The sequence below is a fragment of the Amblyomma americanum genome, chromosome 8, assembly GCF_052857255.1.
Source record: "Amblyomma americanum isolate KBUSLIRL-KWMA chromosome 8, ASM5285725v1, whole genome shotgun sequence".
Classification (NCBI taxonomy): domain Eukaryota; kingdom Metazoa; phylum Arthropoda; class Arachnida; order Ixodida; family Ixodidae; genus Amblyomma; species Amblyomma americanum.
The window spans coordinates 21,325,701-21,339,811 of record NC_135504.1 but is presented as its reverse complement, the minus strand read 5'-3'; the positions used below and the strand labels follow the sequence as shown (position 1 = coordinate 21,339,811).

Sequence of the window (14,111 nt, the reverse complement as noted above, 5' to 3'; positions counted from 1 at the left end):
GCCGCTCCCTACGGCGTCTCATTGAGTTGTTTTGGGACGTTGAATCCCTCAAACCAAACCAAACAACGTTTTCTTCCTTTTTGTGATGTTAGGAATGCTAGATGGTCATGGAACTCCGTTACTGCAGCTTTGTGCTGCCGCCACACTCTTCATGAGCGCTTCTGATCGAATGTCGTGTAGTTAGCAAAGCGCTGAGACCTGATGCCGCAGCCCTGGGCTACGAAAAATTGGTTTTGAAGAAAGGAAACGGCGATGTTATTGTCTCGCTTCTCGGTGGAACAATCCGCTTTCAAACCGGCGCCCGTTCGAAAATAGAAGCGCTGGTATCACCGTAGCGTTTTGCTACATTAGGGTGGTGGTTACACCTTTATTGCCACAGAATGGAATTGATTAGTTGGGGCTGGTGCGAGGCAGTGTGGCCTCCAGTCGGGGGCGCGGCCTCTTGAGCTCGCGTGATGATGGCCAGCTGCGTTGTTTTCTTGAACTGGCCAAGAGCTTGTCCTATTCCTTCGCCGAGAGAGGTGGCAAGAATGTCATCGAAGAGGGTGGGCTATCGCATTCGGGCAGTGAGCGCGCCCTCCGACCCGAATTTCACGAGGGACGGATTGATCTCATTTCATGACATCACCAATCACTTTAGACTGGATAGGCGCGCTTATGCCCCTCCCCACAAATTGTAAACAAAAGCGCAGGAAGTTACCTGGCGCCGACTGCTAACACGCTCCCTTCTGAATCCGGCAGTGCTTCCCCTCAAGGACCCACGGCCAGTACGACCCGAACTGCCATAAATGCGGTGAAAAGGCCACATACGACCACATTCCGTGAAACTGCGCAAATCATCCGCTTCAGGCGGAGTTGATACAGCTCCCTTCTCCTGAGCGATGCGACGCCGCGCTGGTGAGGTCGGATCCCAAGATTCAAGTATGGGCAATCCAGCGAGCCAATGAGGTCGCCGCTAGCCATGGGCTAGCGGCCATATAGTTTGCTCCTGCAATCTGTTCTCGACGCAATAAATTTTTTACAATCCAATCCATGAAAATTGAAAATTGGCTGTTGGGGAAAGGAAATGGTGCAGTATGTCTCAAATCTCGGCAGAAACCAGAGCCGCGCCGTAAGGGAAGGGATAAAGGAGGGACTGCGAAAAGAAAGCAAGAAGGAAATCCAGTAGTGGAAGGTTCCGGATTTATTTTGACCATCAGGGGACCTTTATATATTACAATTGGTTTTTTGGGGAAAGGAAATGGCGCAGTATCTGTCTCGTATATCGTTGGACACTTGAACCGCGCTCTAAGGGACGGGATAAAGGAGGGAGTGAAATAAGAAAGGAAGAAATAGGTGCCGTAGTGGAGGGCTCCGGAATAATTTCGATGACCTGGGGATCTTTAACGTGCACTGACATCGCACAGCACACGGGCGCCTTAGCGTTTTTCCTCCATAAAAACGCAGCCGCCGCGGTTGGGTTCGAACCCGGTAACTCCGGATCAGTAGCCGAGCGCCCTAACCACTCAGCCACCACGGCGGATGGACCTTTAACTAGCACTGAAATTTCACAGCACATGGGCGTTACCTCGTGTTCGGGAAAGAGGCGCCGCTGGGTCCAACAATGCTGACTACCACAGCAACGCCAGCTTCAAAGAAACGCCACGCGACAACGTTTTCTTTATTTTTTAACTGTTAGGAGCAATATATTATGGTTTAACACCGTTGCCGCAGCGTTGATTCAATGCTTTCATTTTGACGTTAGGAACGCTACATAAGGGTGGATCTCCAATGGCGCAGTATTAGGCTGCCGCAACGCCCTTCCAGACCGCTTCTGTTCGATGTCTTGTAGTTCGCAAAGTGGTGAGACCCTATGCCGCTACGAAAAATTTTTTGAAAAAAGGAAACGGTCCCCCTATCCTCTCTTCCTCTCCCCTCACCTCTTTCATTTCATTTCTCAATTCTGTCTGCTATCCTTTATTTCCGCCGCCCCAGCTCAGGTGCTTAAGTATTGATGGCAGATGCAGGGGCTAGCAAAGATCTTTTCCTTCCTTTTTACTATTATTTTAATAAAAAACCACTACCACCAGAAAGGAAACGGCGAAGTAATCGTTTTTATAGAGGAAAAACGCTTAGGCGCCTGTGTGCTATGCGATGTCAGTGCACGTTAAAGATCGCCAGGTGGTCGAAATTATTCCGGAGCCCTCCACTACAGCACCTCTTTCTTCCTTTCTTGTTTCACTCCCTCCTTTATCCCTTCCCTTACGGCGCGGTTGAGGTGTCCAACGATATATGAGACAGATAATGCGCCATTTCCTTCCCCCCCCCCCAAGAAAAAAGCAATTATTATTAAGTAATCGTCTCACTTCTCGGTGGAACAAACCGCTTTCAATCCAGCGTCCATTCGAAAATAGAAGCGTTGGTACCGCTGTAGCGTTCTACTACTATAAGGTGGTGGTTACAACTTTATTGCCACAAAATGGAAGGAACTAGCTGGGGCTCGTGCGAGCCCAGGGTATCAGCAAGCCGGGGGCGAACTCTTGAGCTCTCGTGATGAGGGCCAGCTGCGTTGTTTTTTTAAGTGACCAAGAGCTTGACCCATTCCTCCGCCGAGGAGGCAGGCAAGAGTGTCGTCGGAGCGGGTTTGCTATCGCATTCCATAATATATGGTCTTGTGTGGCATGCGTCCCGTCACCACAGTGCGCGCATGCAGGGTCATATTGACCGTTGGTGATTAAACATAACCGGTAGGGGCTACGAATGGCCTTTGTTAGTAGGCGTGTGAGTGCCGCGGCTTGCGCCCTGTCCAGGTCGGGGTGAGGAGCGCGATACGTGCAACTTAGTCCGCGATAACAGTTTGTAATCTCCGCGTACGGGGGAGGCGCCTCGGCGGGGGCATCCGCTCCCGGGAGGCCTCCCGTCCCCCGGTGGGTGAAACCTACAGTAAGCCACTTTCAACTGTGCGTTTCTTCGAAGGTCTGGTTTGGCGCTGTTTCCCCTCTGGGCATTTTGCCGTGAGCCTGGATCTATTGATAATAATAATAATAATAATAATAATAATAATAATAATAATAATAATAATAATAATAATAATAATAATAATAATAATAATAATAATAATAATAATAATAAATCGCCTCTATTGTCGCCATTTCACCTCCTTGAGAAGAAGGATTCTGGACGAGCCCTTGCAGCATCCTGGCCCTAATTTGAGCACCCCGCTCTTGCTACCATTGGGCGCCACCGCACTTGGGTACATGCACAGATGTTTGTACCGTTGTTAAAATTTCTTGCTGCAATCTCATCGACTGTCTTGTTAAGTGTTGCAACATTTCCTTTTCTATCCACTATTAATTTTGTAATTAATTATTCTTATTTAACACCTACATTTTTTTGCACGTAAAAACTCATCCCTTTTCAGTTCATGCCTTTCTTGAGTTAGAATCCATCGGTGTTTCACACCCGCGTGCTTTTCTTTTACTTTTACCGAGTACGGGTGAACAGCAACCTCTGCCTCTGATTCTTGGCCGATCCCCTAGTGTGGGTATGTGCCATCTTTTGATACAACAACAACAACAACAACAACAACAACAACAACAACAACAACAACAACAACAACAACAACAACAACAACAACAACAACAACAACAACAACAACAACAACAACAACAACAACAACAACAACAACAACAACAACAACAACAACAACAACAACAACAACAACAACAACAACAACAACAACAACAACAACAACAACAACAACAACAACAACAACAACAACAACAACAACAACAACAACAACAACAACAACAACAACAACAACAACAACAACAACAACAACAACAACAACAACAACAACAACAACAACAACAACAACAACAACAACAACAACAACAACAACAACAACAACAACAACAACAACAACAACAACAACAACAACAACAACAACAACAACAACAACAACAACAACAACAACAACAACAACAACAACAACAACAACAACAACAACAACAACAACAACAACAACAACAACAACAACAACAACAACAACAACAACAACAACAACAACAACAACAACAACAACAACAACACCAACAGCAACAACAACAGCACCAACAGCAACAAGTACAAAACAACAACAACAACAACAACAACAACAACAACAACATTCTTTCCAAGGTCACCTGGATAATATGAGCAGCTTGCACTCATAGTGAAACGCGGTGATTTATGTCGTGTTATAATTCCTATCTCTCATTCAACCCTTCTGTATATGCTACGCAGCCGTCTATACAATGAACACTTATGATGATTGCACGGATTTTATTTTTAGAGTTGTTGCTGGAAAGTGCAAATGGAAGTGTTTGCCGCAGACTGCGGGCAGAAAATTTGGTCAGTGAAAATTGCGCTGGCAGGCATATGCCCCTCAAAAGACTGGAAACTTGAAAGGCGCTCAAAGTGTTGTGATTTAGCTTACTGACTTCCTCCATCCCTAAAGAGGTACAAGCGCCAGCGCCGCTTAGAGCTACCTCTCCCCGCGTCTAAAAATGAAAGGTTCACTGGTCGCATGACATGGGGGGATCAAAACTCTCTTCGCTGTTAAAAAGTTTCTGTCTTCTAGAAGAATCATGACGAACCATTGCAAGCAGGGTAAGCCTGGTAGAAAGCACAGTATCAGACGGGTGAAAATGACCTTTTCTAAGACCCACAGTCACTGGTCGGTGTGAGAGCTTGTCCATATTCCGGCAATAATTTTACTCGAGGTACAGAGATAAACACTGCTTTTATCTTTTTTTCTTTTATTTAAAGCGAAAAGATTCACTATATACGCCAGGTAAAGCAGTCGTCGCGTAGGCCAGAGAATGACCCTGAACGACCTTCAGCCCAACCGCTTTAGCCGTGTATGACCATATGCGGTACAATTATAGTGCCGAACCCTTAACCCCTGACCTTGACCCATGACCTTTAGTTGACCTCTGATCTTTGGGTTGATCTTTGATCTTAAGAACAACCGATGGGGTGATGGAAGCCTATGATGATATCCGATGGGCGTGTCGTAAGACCATGTGGTACCAAGTCATAACCACGCGGTCGTGTGGGTACATAAATATAACGGCTGTCCCGAGCGCGTAGCGGAGTTGTCATGGACGAGCCTCAGACGCTTAGCCAGCGTCCCTGCTTTTCGCTGAATTCGAGGGTTAGCGAAGTTAAGTCACTGCAATTTTTTTTTCCGCGATGCCTCGCAAGATAGCGCTGAAAAAAAGACATTGTAGCTATGAGAACAAACACTGGATGAGGTGTAGGAAAGAACAATGCTATCGGTCGACAGCGAGGATTATTCGTCGCGAAGCTTTCTACGCCCCATCTGTCCATTGTTTTATCATCTCCTGTCCTCTGATACGCATGTACATCGATGACACATGTTTTGTAATTCATTTAGCCAACTCTCTGAAGCTTATAATGAAGAGACATGGCTCCCTACTGTCCCCGGCGTATTGTGTAAGCCTATAGCGCGTGACGAAAGTAGAAGGCGCCGACCAAAAGAAAGGATGGGATGACGTTTCGGCTCCCCCACGGGAGCTCCCCTGGGGGAGCCGAAACGTCATCCCATCCTTTCTTTTGGTCGGCATCTTCTCCTTTCGTCTGTACCATTCCGACCAGACAGGTTTCCGTCAGACTCTAGACATGGAGCCCTATAGCGCCCGGCGCACAGTTGTCAGTATGAAAACTGAACTTGAAAAGTGTGCAGTCTCTACTCCTTGAGTTCTATCAAACGAATCAGTGAACAAAGGGTACTGAGCACACACACAAAAAAAACGACCCTTCAAGTCTTTCTTTGCGTGTGTTGATAATGACTGACTGACCGCTTCGGTGATAAACGCGATCCCTTAAAGAAGAAATCAAATTGGTTATATGGTCACGTCATGTGGTTTTGGTGCGACGATACGGCACCGTCAACCAATCCGGACTTTCTTGTCACAACGCCGACGCCGGCTTTCCCGCCGAACGGGGCCTTTAATGCCACTGCGTTAATAAATTGCAGTAGATGGAATCGCAGCAAACTGTTCCACGTCGATCAGAAGGCGACCACTTTGTTGGGGTTATTTTGATATGAGCTTTAGTGCAACACGCGTAGGAACGACCTGTCTCAGGCAGCGCCGAAGAACGCTGTTTGCAGTGAAGTGATTGGGACTGCCATGAAATAGGCGAATTATTTGAGAACCAGCTACATTCACTGCGTAACACAATAGCTCCTCATGCAGGAATAGTCGCATTATGCTGCAGTAGCTTGCATGGTTTACAGAGCAATGAGAAGCACCACTCAGTAACACTGCTCCTGTTGGAAGCTTATGAGTATATGTACAACCACGTAGATCGCGTGCTCTCTGAAGTCATATCATCAGCCACGGCTAACTGTGGGTAAGAGCAAGGGGATTTCACCCATATACTGCGCACGTAACATGAACCGTCGCGTCGGCTTTGTGGCATTGGCGGTCCGCTGCTCATCCCAAGGTAGCGGGAACGAATGCCGCGGTCGCGGTGGCGGAATTTTGATGGAACCTCAGGTGGTCTAATTTAGTCTGGACACTTCCACCACGGCGTCCCTCCTAGCCCGTATGGCGATGCGGAAAGTTGAACCCCACATACGCACCTATCTGAACACTAAATTTCCTGATTGCAGCGGAAAAAGAAAGGCACCGCCTGCACTGAAGTGCACGGATTGAAACTCACGGATAGCCTGTGGCTTATTGGTGGAAATGTAGAACACACGCCGAAGAAGCTAAACAAACGGGAAAAAACTTCGCTTCTGTTTTCACAAACATTCTTCGACGTTCACATTAGATGCAAGCGACAGCAAAAGTCGAAAGCATTGTTTGGTTCGTGGTTTATGGGGGTTTAACGTCCCAAAGCAACTCAGGCTATGAGAGACGCCGTAGTGAAGGACTCCGGAAATTTCGACCGCCTGGGGTTCTTTAACGTGCACTGACATCGCACAGCACACGGGCCTCTAGAATTTTGCCTCCGTCGAAATTCGACCGCCGCGGCTGGGATCGAACCCACGTCTTTCGGGCCAGCAGCCGAGCGCCATAACCACTCAGCCACCGCGGCGGCTTGTTCCGCCCTTTGGGACGAAAAAAATAAATATTTTTCTAAAGCGCTTCCATCGAACCCATTTATTAACGTGAAACAGTAGCGTACGAAACAGCACGTCAATGTATTAGTTCACACACACACAAAATGGAGAGACCTACGGTATAAATTCGAGCCTCAGGCGGAGTTTGTGGCTACCGATCAAGCCATGCGCGCCCAGTTTCTGAACAGGTATTTTATCTGACCATCCTAAAAACACAACTTTCTTACGATATTCGGCAAGAGGTCTAGTTAGTTCCTGCGAAATTGCACTCTCTATAGCCAGTTCCCTTGTGCTGTCGCAAGGGTTGATGAAAAGCAGCTTAATCTTTTTCTCCATGGGCCACTTAAGGAACCTGTCGAACAAGCCTTCGGTCATATATACACGAAGCCAAACCTTCGGGTCACTAAGGCATAACCTGGGTACAATAAGGTACTCATAGTGGTAGCTAGGTCGGCCATCGTTACCTGTAAAATACTGGGCAGAAAGTGGGGCTTTCGCGCAAAAATCAGTCCAGTCTTCTATGGTCCATTCGTACGGTACGGATTTGTTCAGGAAGTTGTTAGTGGTACTGAGAGACGCTACAACCAACAGTTGTTGTTGTTGTTGTTAGCCTATCAAAAGATGGCACATACCCACACTGGGGGATCGGCCAAGAATCGGGTGGCTATTCACCTGAACGCAGTTTACAAAAAGGAAAAGCACGTGGGAGCGCAACACCGGTGAATTTTTCGTCATGAACAGAAAAGGAATGAGTGTTTTGATTTTAAAATTTTAAGAATAATAATAAAGAGAGTGATTAAATAATAATGATTTAGTCAAAATGTAATAAGTGATAGAAAAGAAAAGGTTGGAACACTTAGCAAGGCAGTCGGTGAGATTCTATCAGGAAATTTTGAACAGCGGTGCAAACAGATCTGTGGCTGAACCCAAATGTGGTGGCGCCAAATGATAGCAAGAGCGGGCTGCTCAAACTAAGGCCAAGATGCTGCAAGGGCTCCTCCAGCATCCTTTTTCTCAGTGAGTTGAATCGGCGACAATACAGCCAAAATTGTTCAATAGATTCTGGCTCACAGCAAAATGCACAAAGGGGAGAGAGCGCCAAACCCGACTTGTGTAAATAGAAATTTAGAGGGGGGATGCGGCAGCGTAGCCTCGTCAGTGATACTTCAAGCTGCCGAGAGCAACAAATTTTCCTGTTCCAATAATATTTAAGGTGCTCATAATCCGCCGATGTTAAAAGTGATGTGTCTTGCGTGCTTAAAAACGCACGTCGCCGAAATCTAGATGCTGTAATGTAGGCTGTAGCCGGGATGATTGGCAACACGGGGCCGCTGAGGGAAGCCTTTGCGAGATTATCAGCAATCTCATTTACTGTCACACTGCTGTGGCCGGGAACCCATACTAAATGAACAAGGCTCAAATGCGGAGGAAGTAGGGATAAGAAAGTTGATAAAATGGGACCGTCAACCTGTGCAGCGAGAGACGAACACAAAGATAAAGAATCAGTAATTACTGCAACTGCTGTAATAGAGGGGTCTAGCTTGCGTAGAGCAAGTACAATTGCTAGAAACTCTGCTTGAAAAATAGGGGTGAAATCTGGAAGGCGCAGAGAAAAGGACCAGTCTAAATGCGAGCAAAATATTCCCACACCTGCTTTTCATTGCATTGCGATGCATCAGTGGCTATTGCTATATCTGTTGGTAGGGTCCTCAGGTGATCTTCTAGAAGACCATTTAGAATACTCGGTGGCAAAAGTTTTGCATTTTTTGGGAATATGTCGTCGAAAACAATGTGGATAGTGGGCCCATTCCGAAGCTCAGGAAGGATATCATAAATGTTTACATCTAAAGGCTGAAGTTATCTTTGCACAAACACTACCTGAGGGGAATTGAAACGAGACCAGGGGACACCAAAATAGGAGGTCGGCTGAGAGCAGAAAATGCTCTGGGAACGGTGGAAATGGGATTCATAGATCCTGAGGTAAGTTTGCACAGTTAAAAATTGAAGTCGTGATAAGAGAGACGGAATGCGGGCTTCAAGGTACAGCACATTGATAGCCACAAATTTTGGAAGGCCGAGGCACATGCGAAGTGCTTCCCTCTCTAAAAGGACGAGAGGGCGAAGTTTATATGTAGCCGAGCCTGAAAACAACACTGATCCAAATTCTAAAATTGGCTTGACATACATTATGTAGATCATTAATAGCGCATCTCTGCGCATGCCGTACCGGTGATGACATAATCTCCGTAACATGCCCACGGCACGAGCCCCTTTCGCCGCGACATGGTCAATGTGAGGTCGTCAGGTGAGTTTGTTGTCATAAATGACCCCTAGGTATTTTAGGGATTGAACCTGCGGTATTATTTTTAACTGGCAAGTGAGAGATACCACTACAGGAGTGAATAGAGGGAAAACAAGAGTGGCGCACTTGCCAACATTTAACTTCAGGTGTAATGCGCTCAACCAGTGCTCAAGTGTATTCAAATATGACTGCAACAGACCATACAGAGAATGTATATCCGGCGCAGCAGCAAAAAACGCAATGTCGTCCGCATAGACGTAAGTGCGTACATGGCGGTGGAGAGGAATTGAGCTTAACAGAATATTAAAGAGCACAGGAGAAAGAACAGCTCCTTGCGGTACACCTCGCGTTTGTCTATACCTCTCTGAATGAACACCATTATGGACGCAAAAAAATTCCCTGTTATGAAGAAATGCAGATATCCATGCAACTATATAATCTGGAAATTGAAGAGACTGTAGCCTATGTATCAGGATGGAGTGTTCTACACTGTCGTAAGCTTTGGCGACATCTAACGTAACCAAAGCCGCGACCAGGCGTTGACGACGAGCAAAAAGAATTCTGCTCTCAAGATCAGCATGTACATTCCATATCGAACACCGTGGCCGGAAACCGAGTTGGCATGGACTGTGTATACTTTTGCGGTCCACAATGGCTGACACCCGAATTAGTAACAACCTTTCTATCAACTTTACCACGTTTGATGTTAAAGAAATTGGCCTAATATTATCCAATTCATAGCCTCCACCCTGATTTTTAAGTAAAGGGATCATCTTGGACAGCTTCCACTCAGAAGGTATCCAAGCGTGTTTAAGAGAGTAGTTTATTAGGTGCAATAAGGAGTTGGGAGACCCTTCAAATAGAATCTTGAGCATCTTTGTGGTAACACCATCAGGGCCAGGAGCAGCAGCTGGCAATCTCTGGACAACTTGTGAAAGCTGTGATAGATTTACTTGTGAGGCATTATCATTTGGTACGACTGGTGCAAACAACAATGGTCGCATAGGTAGTAAAGACGAGAACCGCTTTTGCAGGCCTGTGGCTATTAATTCAACCGCCTGGATAGCTTCTACAGGTGACATAACTAATGACTGACAATTGTGAGAGGACATGAGCTGTTTCCTAGACCGTAAAAAACGGAATAGTGCACGTCGGTTGCCCGCCTTTGAAAGATAATCGAAGTGTTCTGAGTCATATTTGAGCTATGGAACCAACAGTTCCATAGCTTTCACTTCGTCGTCTACTGTCTCCGTTCCTTTCTCGGCTGTCTCCGAAGATGTAGCTCCGGCATCAGCGAGTCTGCGGTCGCCACGCAAGGCTTCTACGATACTTGCCTTCAGACCCCAGACGTTCCGCTGACACTCCCGGCTGATCACCACCTTCACGGCCCGCACGTTTCCCGCCATCGCCTGTCTGATCTCCGTAGTGACCTGACCCCAGCGCTTATCTAACGCTGCCTCGGTTTCCGCCCGGCACACAGCAGCAGTTTTCAGCACTGCGGTACTGAGGGCATCAGACACCATGGTGGACAACGTCGCCATCGCATTTTCAATGTCGAGATGTTCCTCCAGCAAGTCTAGCTTCGTCTGTAGGGAGGCATTTCCTTCTGAGAGTTTGTTCAACGCATCCTGCACTGCACGGTATTCAGGTAAAGTGGCCTCGGCCTGGGCCCTAAGCATCGGTATACTATTTTCCAGTGCGACTGTCGCTGCATCGACAGTACTGGTGGACTGCGTTGCAAAGGTGCTACCGGCCTCAAGACGAAAGCGGTCTTCGAATGAATCCAGCTTCCTACGCACGGCGGCATTGCCTTCCAATATTTTCCCCAGCGCTTCTTTTACTTCCAAAAAGGCGTTGGCAAAGTTGTCGTCCAGCGGTTGTTCCTGTGGGCGGGACGACACGCAGTCGCACTCCAGATGTTCCGCAATGTCCCGATGCAAGACCTCCTCGCTGCACCTGGGACAGCTCACGGCGTGGAATTGGCAGGCGTTGGTAAAGTGCTCCAACATGGCGGACGCCACACCCTCGGCGTCGCAGCCGTGCTCAGCGTTCCAGCAGCGTACCTTTCGGTTGAGGACACTCTCCCTGCCGATGGTTGTCCACGCCACGTCATCCTCCTGGAAAGGCTCTTTGTCCAGTGGGCAGTGGCTGCGCTTGGCACCGACGCCGTCGTAGCAGGACTGGCAGAGGAGGTGGCGACAGGCCAACATGGCCGCCGAGGAGGGAACGGGACCACAGACACTGCACACTCTGCTCGGCGGGAACGGGTTCACGAAACACGTCGGCCGCCAGTCCAGACCGGTGCCGAAACCGAAAACTGTCTGCGCGCTAGCGGGTGCCATGGCTGGAGACCACTCACAGGTGCCCCACGTTCGAGTGTCTCTCTCACAGCAGACTGAGTGTGCCGTCTGCCCTTCTGCGACAGTTATCAAATATTCCGTTGTTCATATCAGATACGGGAAAGGGCGCAGGAGAAGGAACGCTCGATTGCAAAACAATCCACGCGGTATGGAGCGAACGGGTCGATGACTACAGCAGCGCGTATGGGATGCATTGGCAGTAATTACACAATATATTCGGTATTTCGGATTTTCTTCATAATTAACATGACGGCTGTAAAATGGTCGTTTTTAAACGATGCGCAGCACAGGCACTTAGAAAGGGAGAAAAAGTCCGGGGACCCTCATGAAAACGGGTAAGAAGCGGCTGGCGAGTGACACCTGTCATTCACCGCGAAAATCTCGAGTTCAAATCATATCAAATCAACTCAAATCAAATTTATGTCTGCCTTCAAAAGGTGCAGAAAGCGGAGGCGCAGAAAAAGCTGTAAGACTGAGCTTGACAAAGCCGCAGCCCCTTTCGCTTGGCAGCGACTTGACAGCATGGCTTATAAAAGAAATGCAATTGGTCAACGTATTAACAATTATGCAATATTGAAACTACAAAATAAAGTGAGACACCACTATACGATATTAAATCGACATTCACACTCGATAAACACAGATAGCGAAGGAAAAGAATAAACATATTCTACATCTCTACGTACACACCACGCAAAGATTTTTTTCACGAACAAAATTATTATATGCGTAAGTATTTAACAGGGAAGGAAGAATGAATTGTAGGCATTCTCTACATGAATTTATTCGAGGAGTCGGCACCACCCAAGTCTCCGCATACCTTGTCGTGTAGCTGGTTTCTCGGGCATTAATTCAGCAAGGCTACGTATATTGTTTACATTCCTACCTGTTTGAAGTTAAAACCGTATGCTTAGACGATATTTATACAAGTTGTAAATTTTTACCACACCACTTTGTAAAAAGAGATCCGTGCTTGGCGAGTCCAGAGGGCATTGTAAATAAAACGAAGCAAATCTTTCTGCTGAATGCAGACACGTTGAAGACAGCTATCCGTGGCTGTGCCCCACACTAAGTGGCAGTACGTTAGACAGTAGTGGAAAAGGAAATTATAGAGGAGTAGCTTTATTTTTCTAGGAATAACATAACTCAGCCGACTTATGACCCCGGTTAGTTGAGCCAGCTTCGTTGCTATAAGGTGCACGTGGTGATTCCCAGTCATGTTGGAAGAAATAACTACTCCTAGACTATTGAATTGTTCAACCAAATCTATACACCGCGAGCCTAGTGTAATCCTGATGGAGGAAGAAAGCACTTTATTTTTAGGACGAAAAATAACAGCTTGTGTTTTCTTATCATTTATACGCATATATTTGGATTCAGACCATTTTTGCAATTTAGTCATGGTGTCATTGCTTTCCTGAACAAGGAGATCAACATCATTTCCAGTAAAAAAAAATGCTTGTGTCATCAGCGTAGATAATAAATATCGCAGCGGAGTTGATGGTAGAGATATCATTTACATACCTATTAAAAAGTAATGATCCCAATATACTGCCTTGTGGGAGACCAGAACTAATACGTTTCAGTTCACATTTCATATTATCTATGCATACAGCTTGTTTTCTGCGCGATAGATATAATTTCAGAAGCGTTGGGGTCTCTCCTCGAATACCATAACACTCTAGTTTTTTTAGGAGTATACAGTGGTTGACTACATCAAATGCCTTCGAAAAGTCTACGAAGACACCAATCACGAAGGCCTTATTTTGAAACGATGTTAGCATATATTCACTTTGCTCGAGTAGCGCTAATTCGGTTGATTTATTTTAAAAAAAATCCAAATTGATTTGGAGACAAAAGGTTATGCTTGTAAATGAAATGAGACAACCTTGTATGTAGCACTTTTTCAAGAGCCTTCGAAAAGATAGGGATTATAGATATTGGTCTACAATTTCCCAAAACGTCACGGTAACCTTTCTTATACAGAACCGTTACTTTGGCTGTTTGCATTTTGTCAGGAAATGTACCGGTAGTAAAGGCGAATTAAATATATTCGCAAGAAGAGGAAAAATAACTGCTACAATATGCTTGAAAGGCCTGACTTGAATGCCACCAATGTTACAGTCATTGCTGTTATTAAGGTTCTGTATAACTGATATAAATTGTTCTGCCGTAACCAGGTTGAAAATATTGTATTATTACTGTAGGAACTATTATATTGTAAGTTGTAAGGAACTTGTAATAATATAATGTAAGTTGTAAGGAATATACTGTAAGGAACTAATTTATTGTAAATAATATTGTAAGTTGGCGCGAAGATCTTAACGCACTCTGC

At 46.1% G+C, this 14,111-nt stretch overlaps 1 protein-coding gene across 1 annotated transcript; it reads right to left on the bottom strand.

Moving 5' to 3' along the window:
- Positions 1-6,856: 6,856 nt before the first annotated feature.
- LOC144101065 (uncharacterized) lies at positions 6,857-11,822 on the bottom strand. Its single transcript, XM_077634074.1, has one exon. It carries the CDS (start codon positions 11,756-11,758, stop codon positions 10,619-10,621), a length of 1,140 nt encoding a protein of 379 aa, XP_077490200.1. The 5' UTR covers positions 11,759-11,822; the 3' UTR covers positions 6,857-10,618.
- Between the last annotated feature and the right edge of the window lie 2,289 nt (positions 11,823-14,111).

Excerpts from the sequence above, each read along its gene's own strand:
- LOC144101065 (XM_077634074.1), bottom strand. The coding sequence starts at position 11,758 with ATGGCACCCGCTAGCGCGCAGACAGTTTTCGGTTTCGGCACCGGTCTG.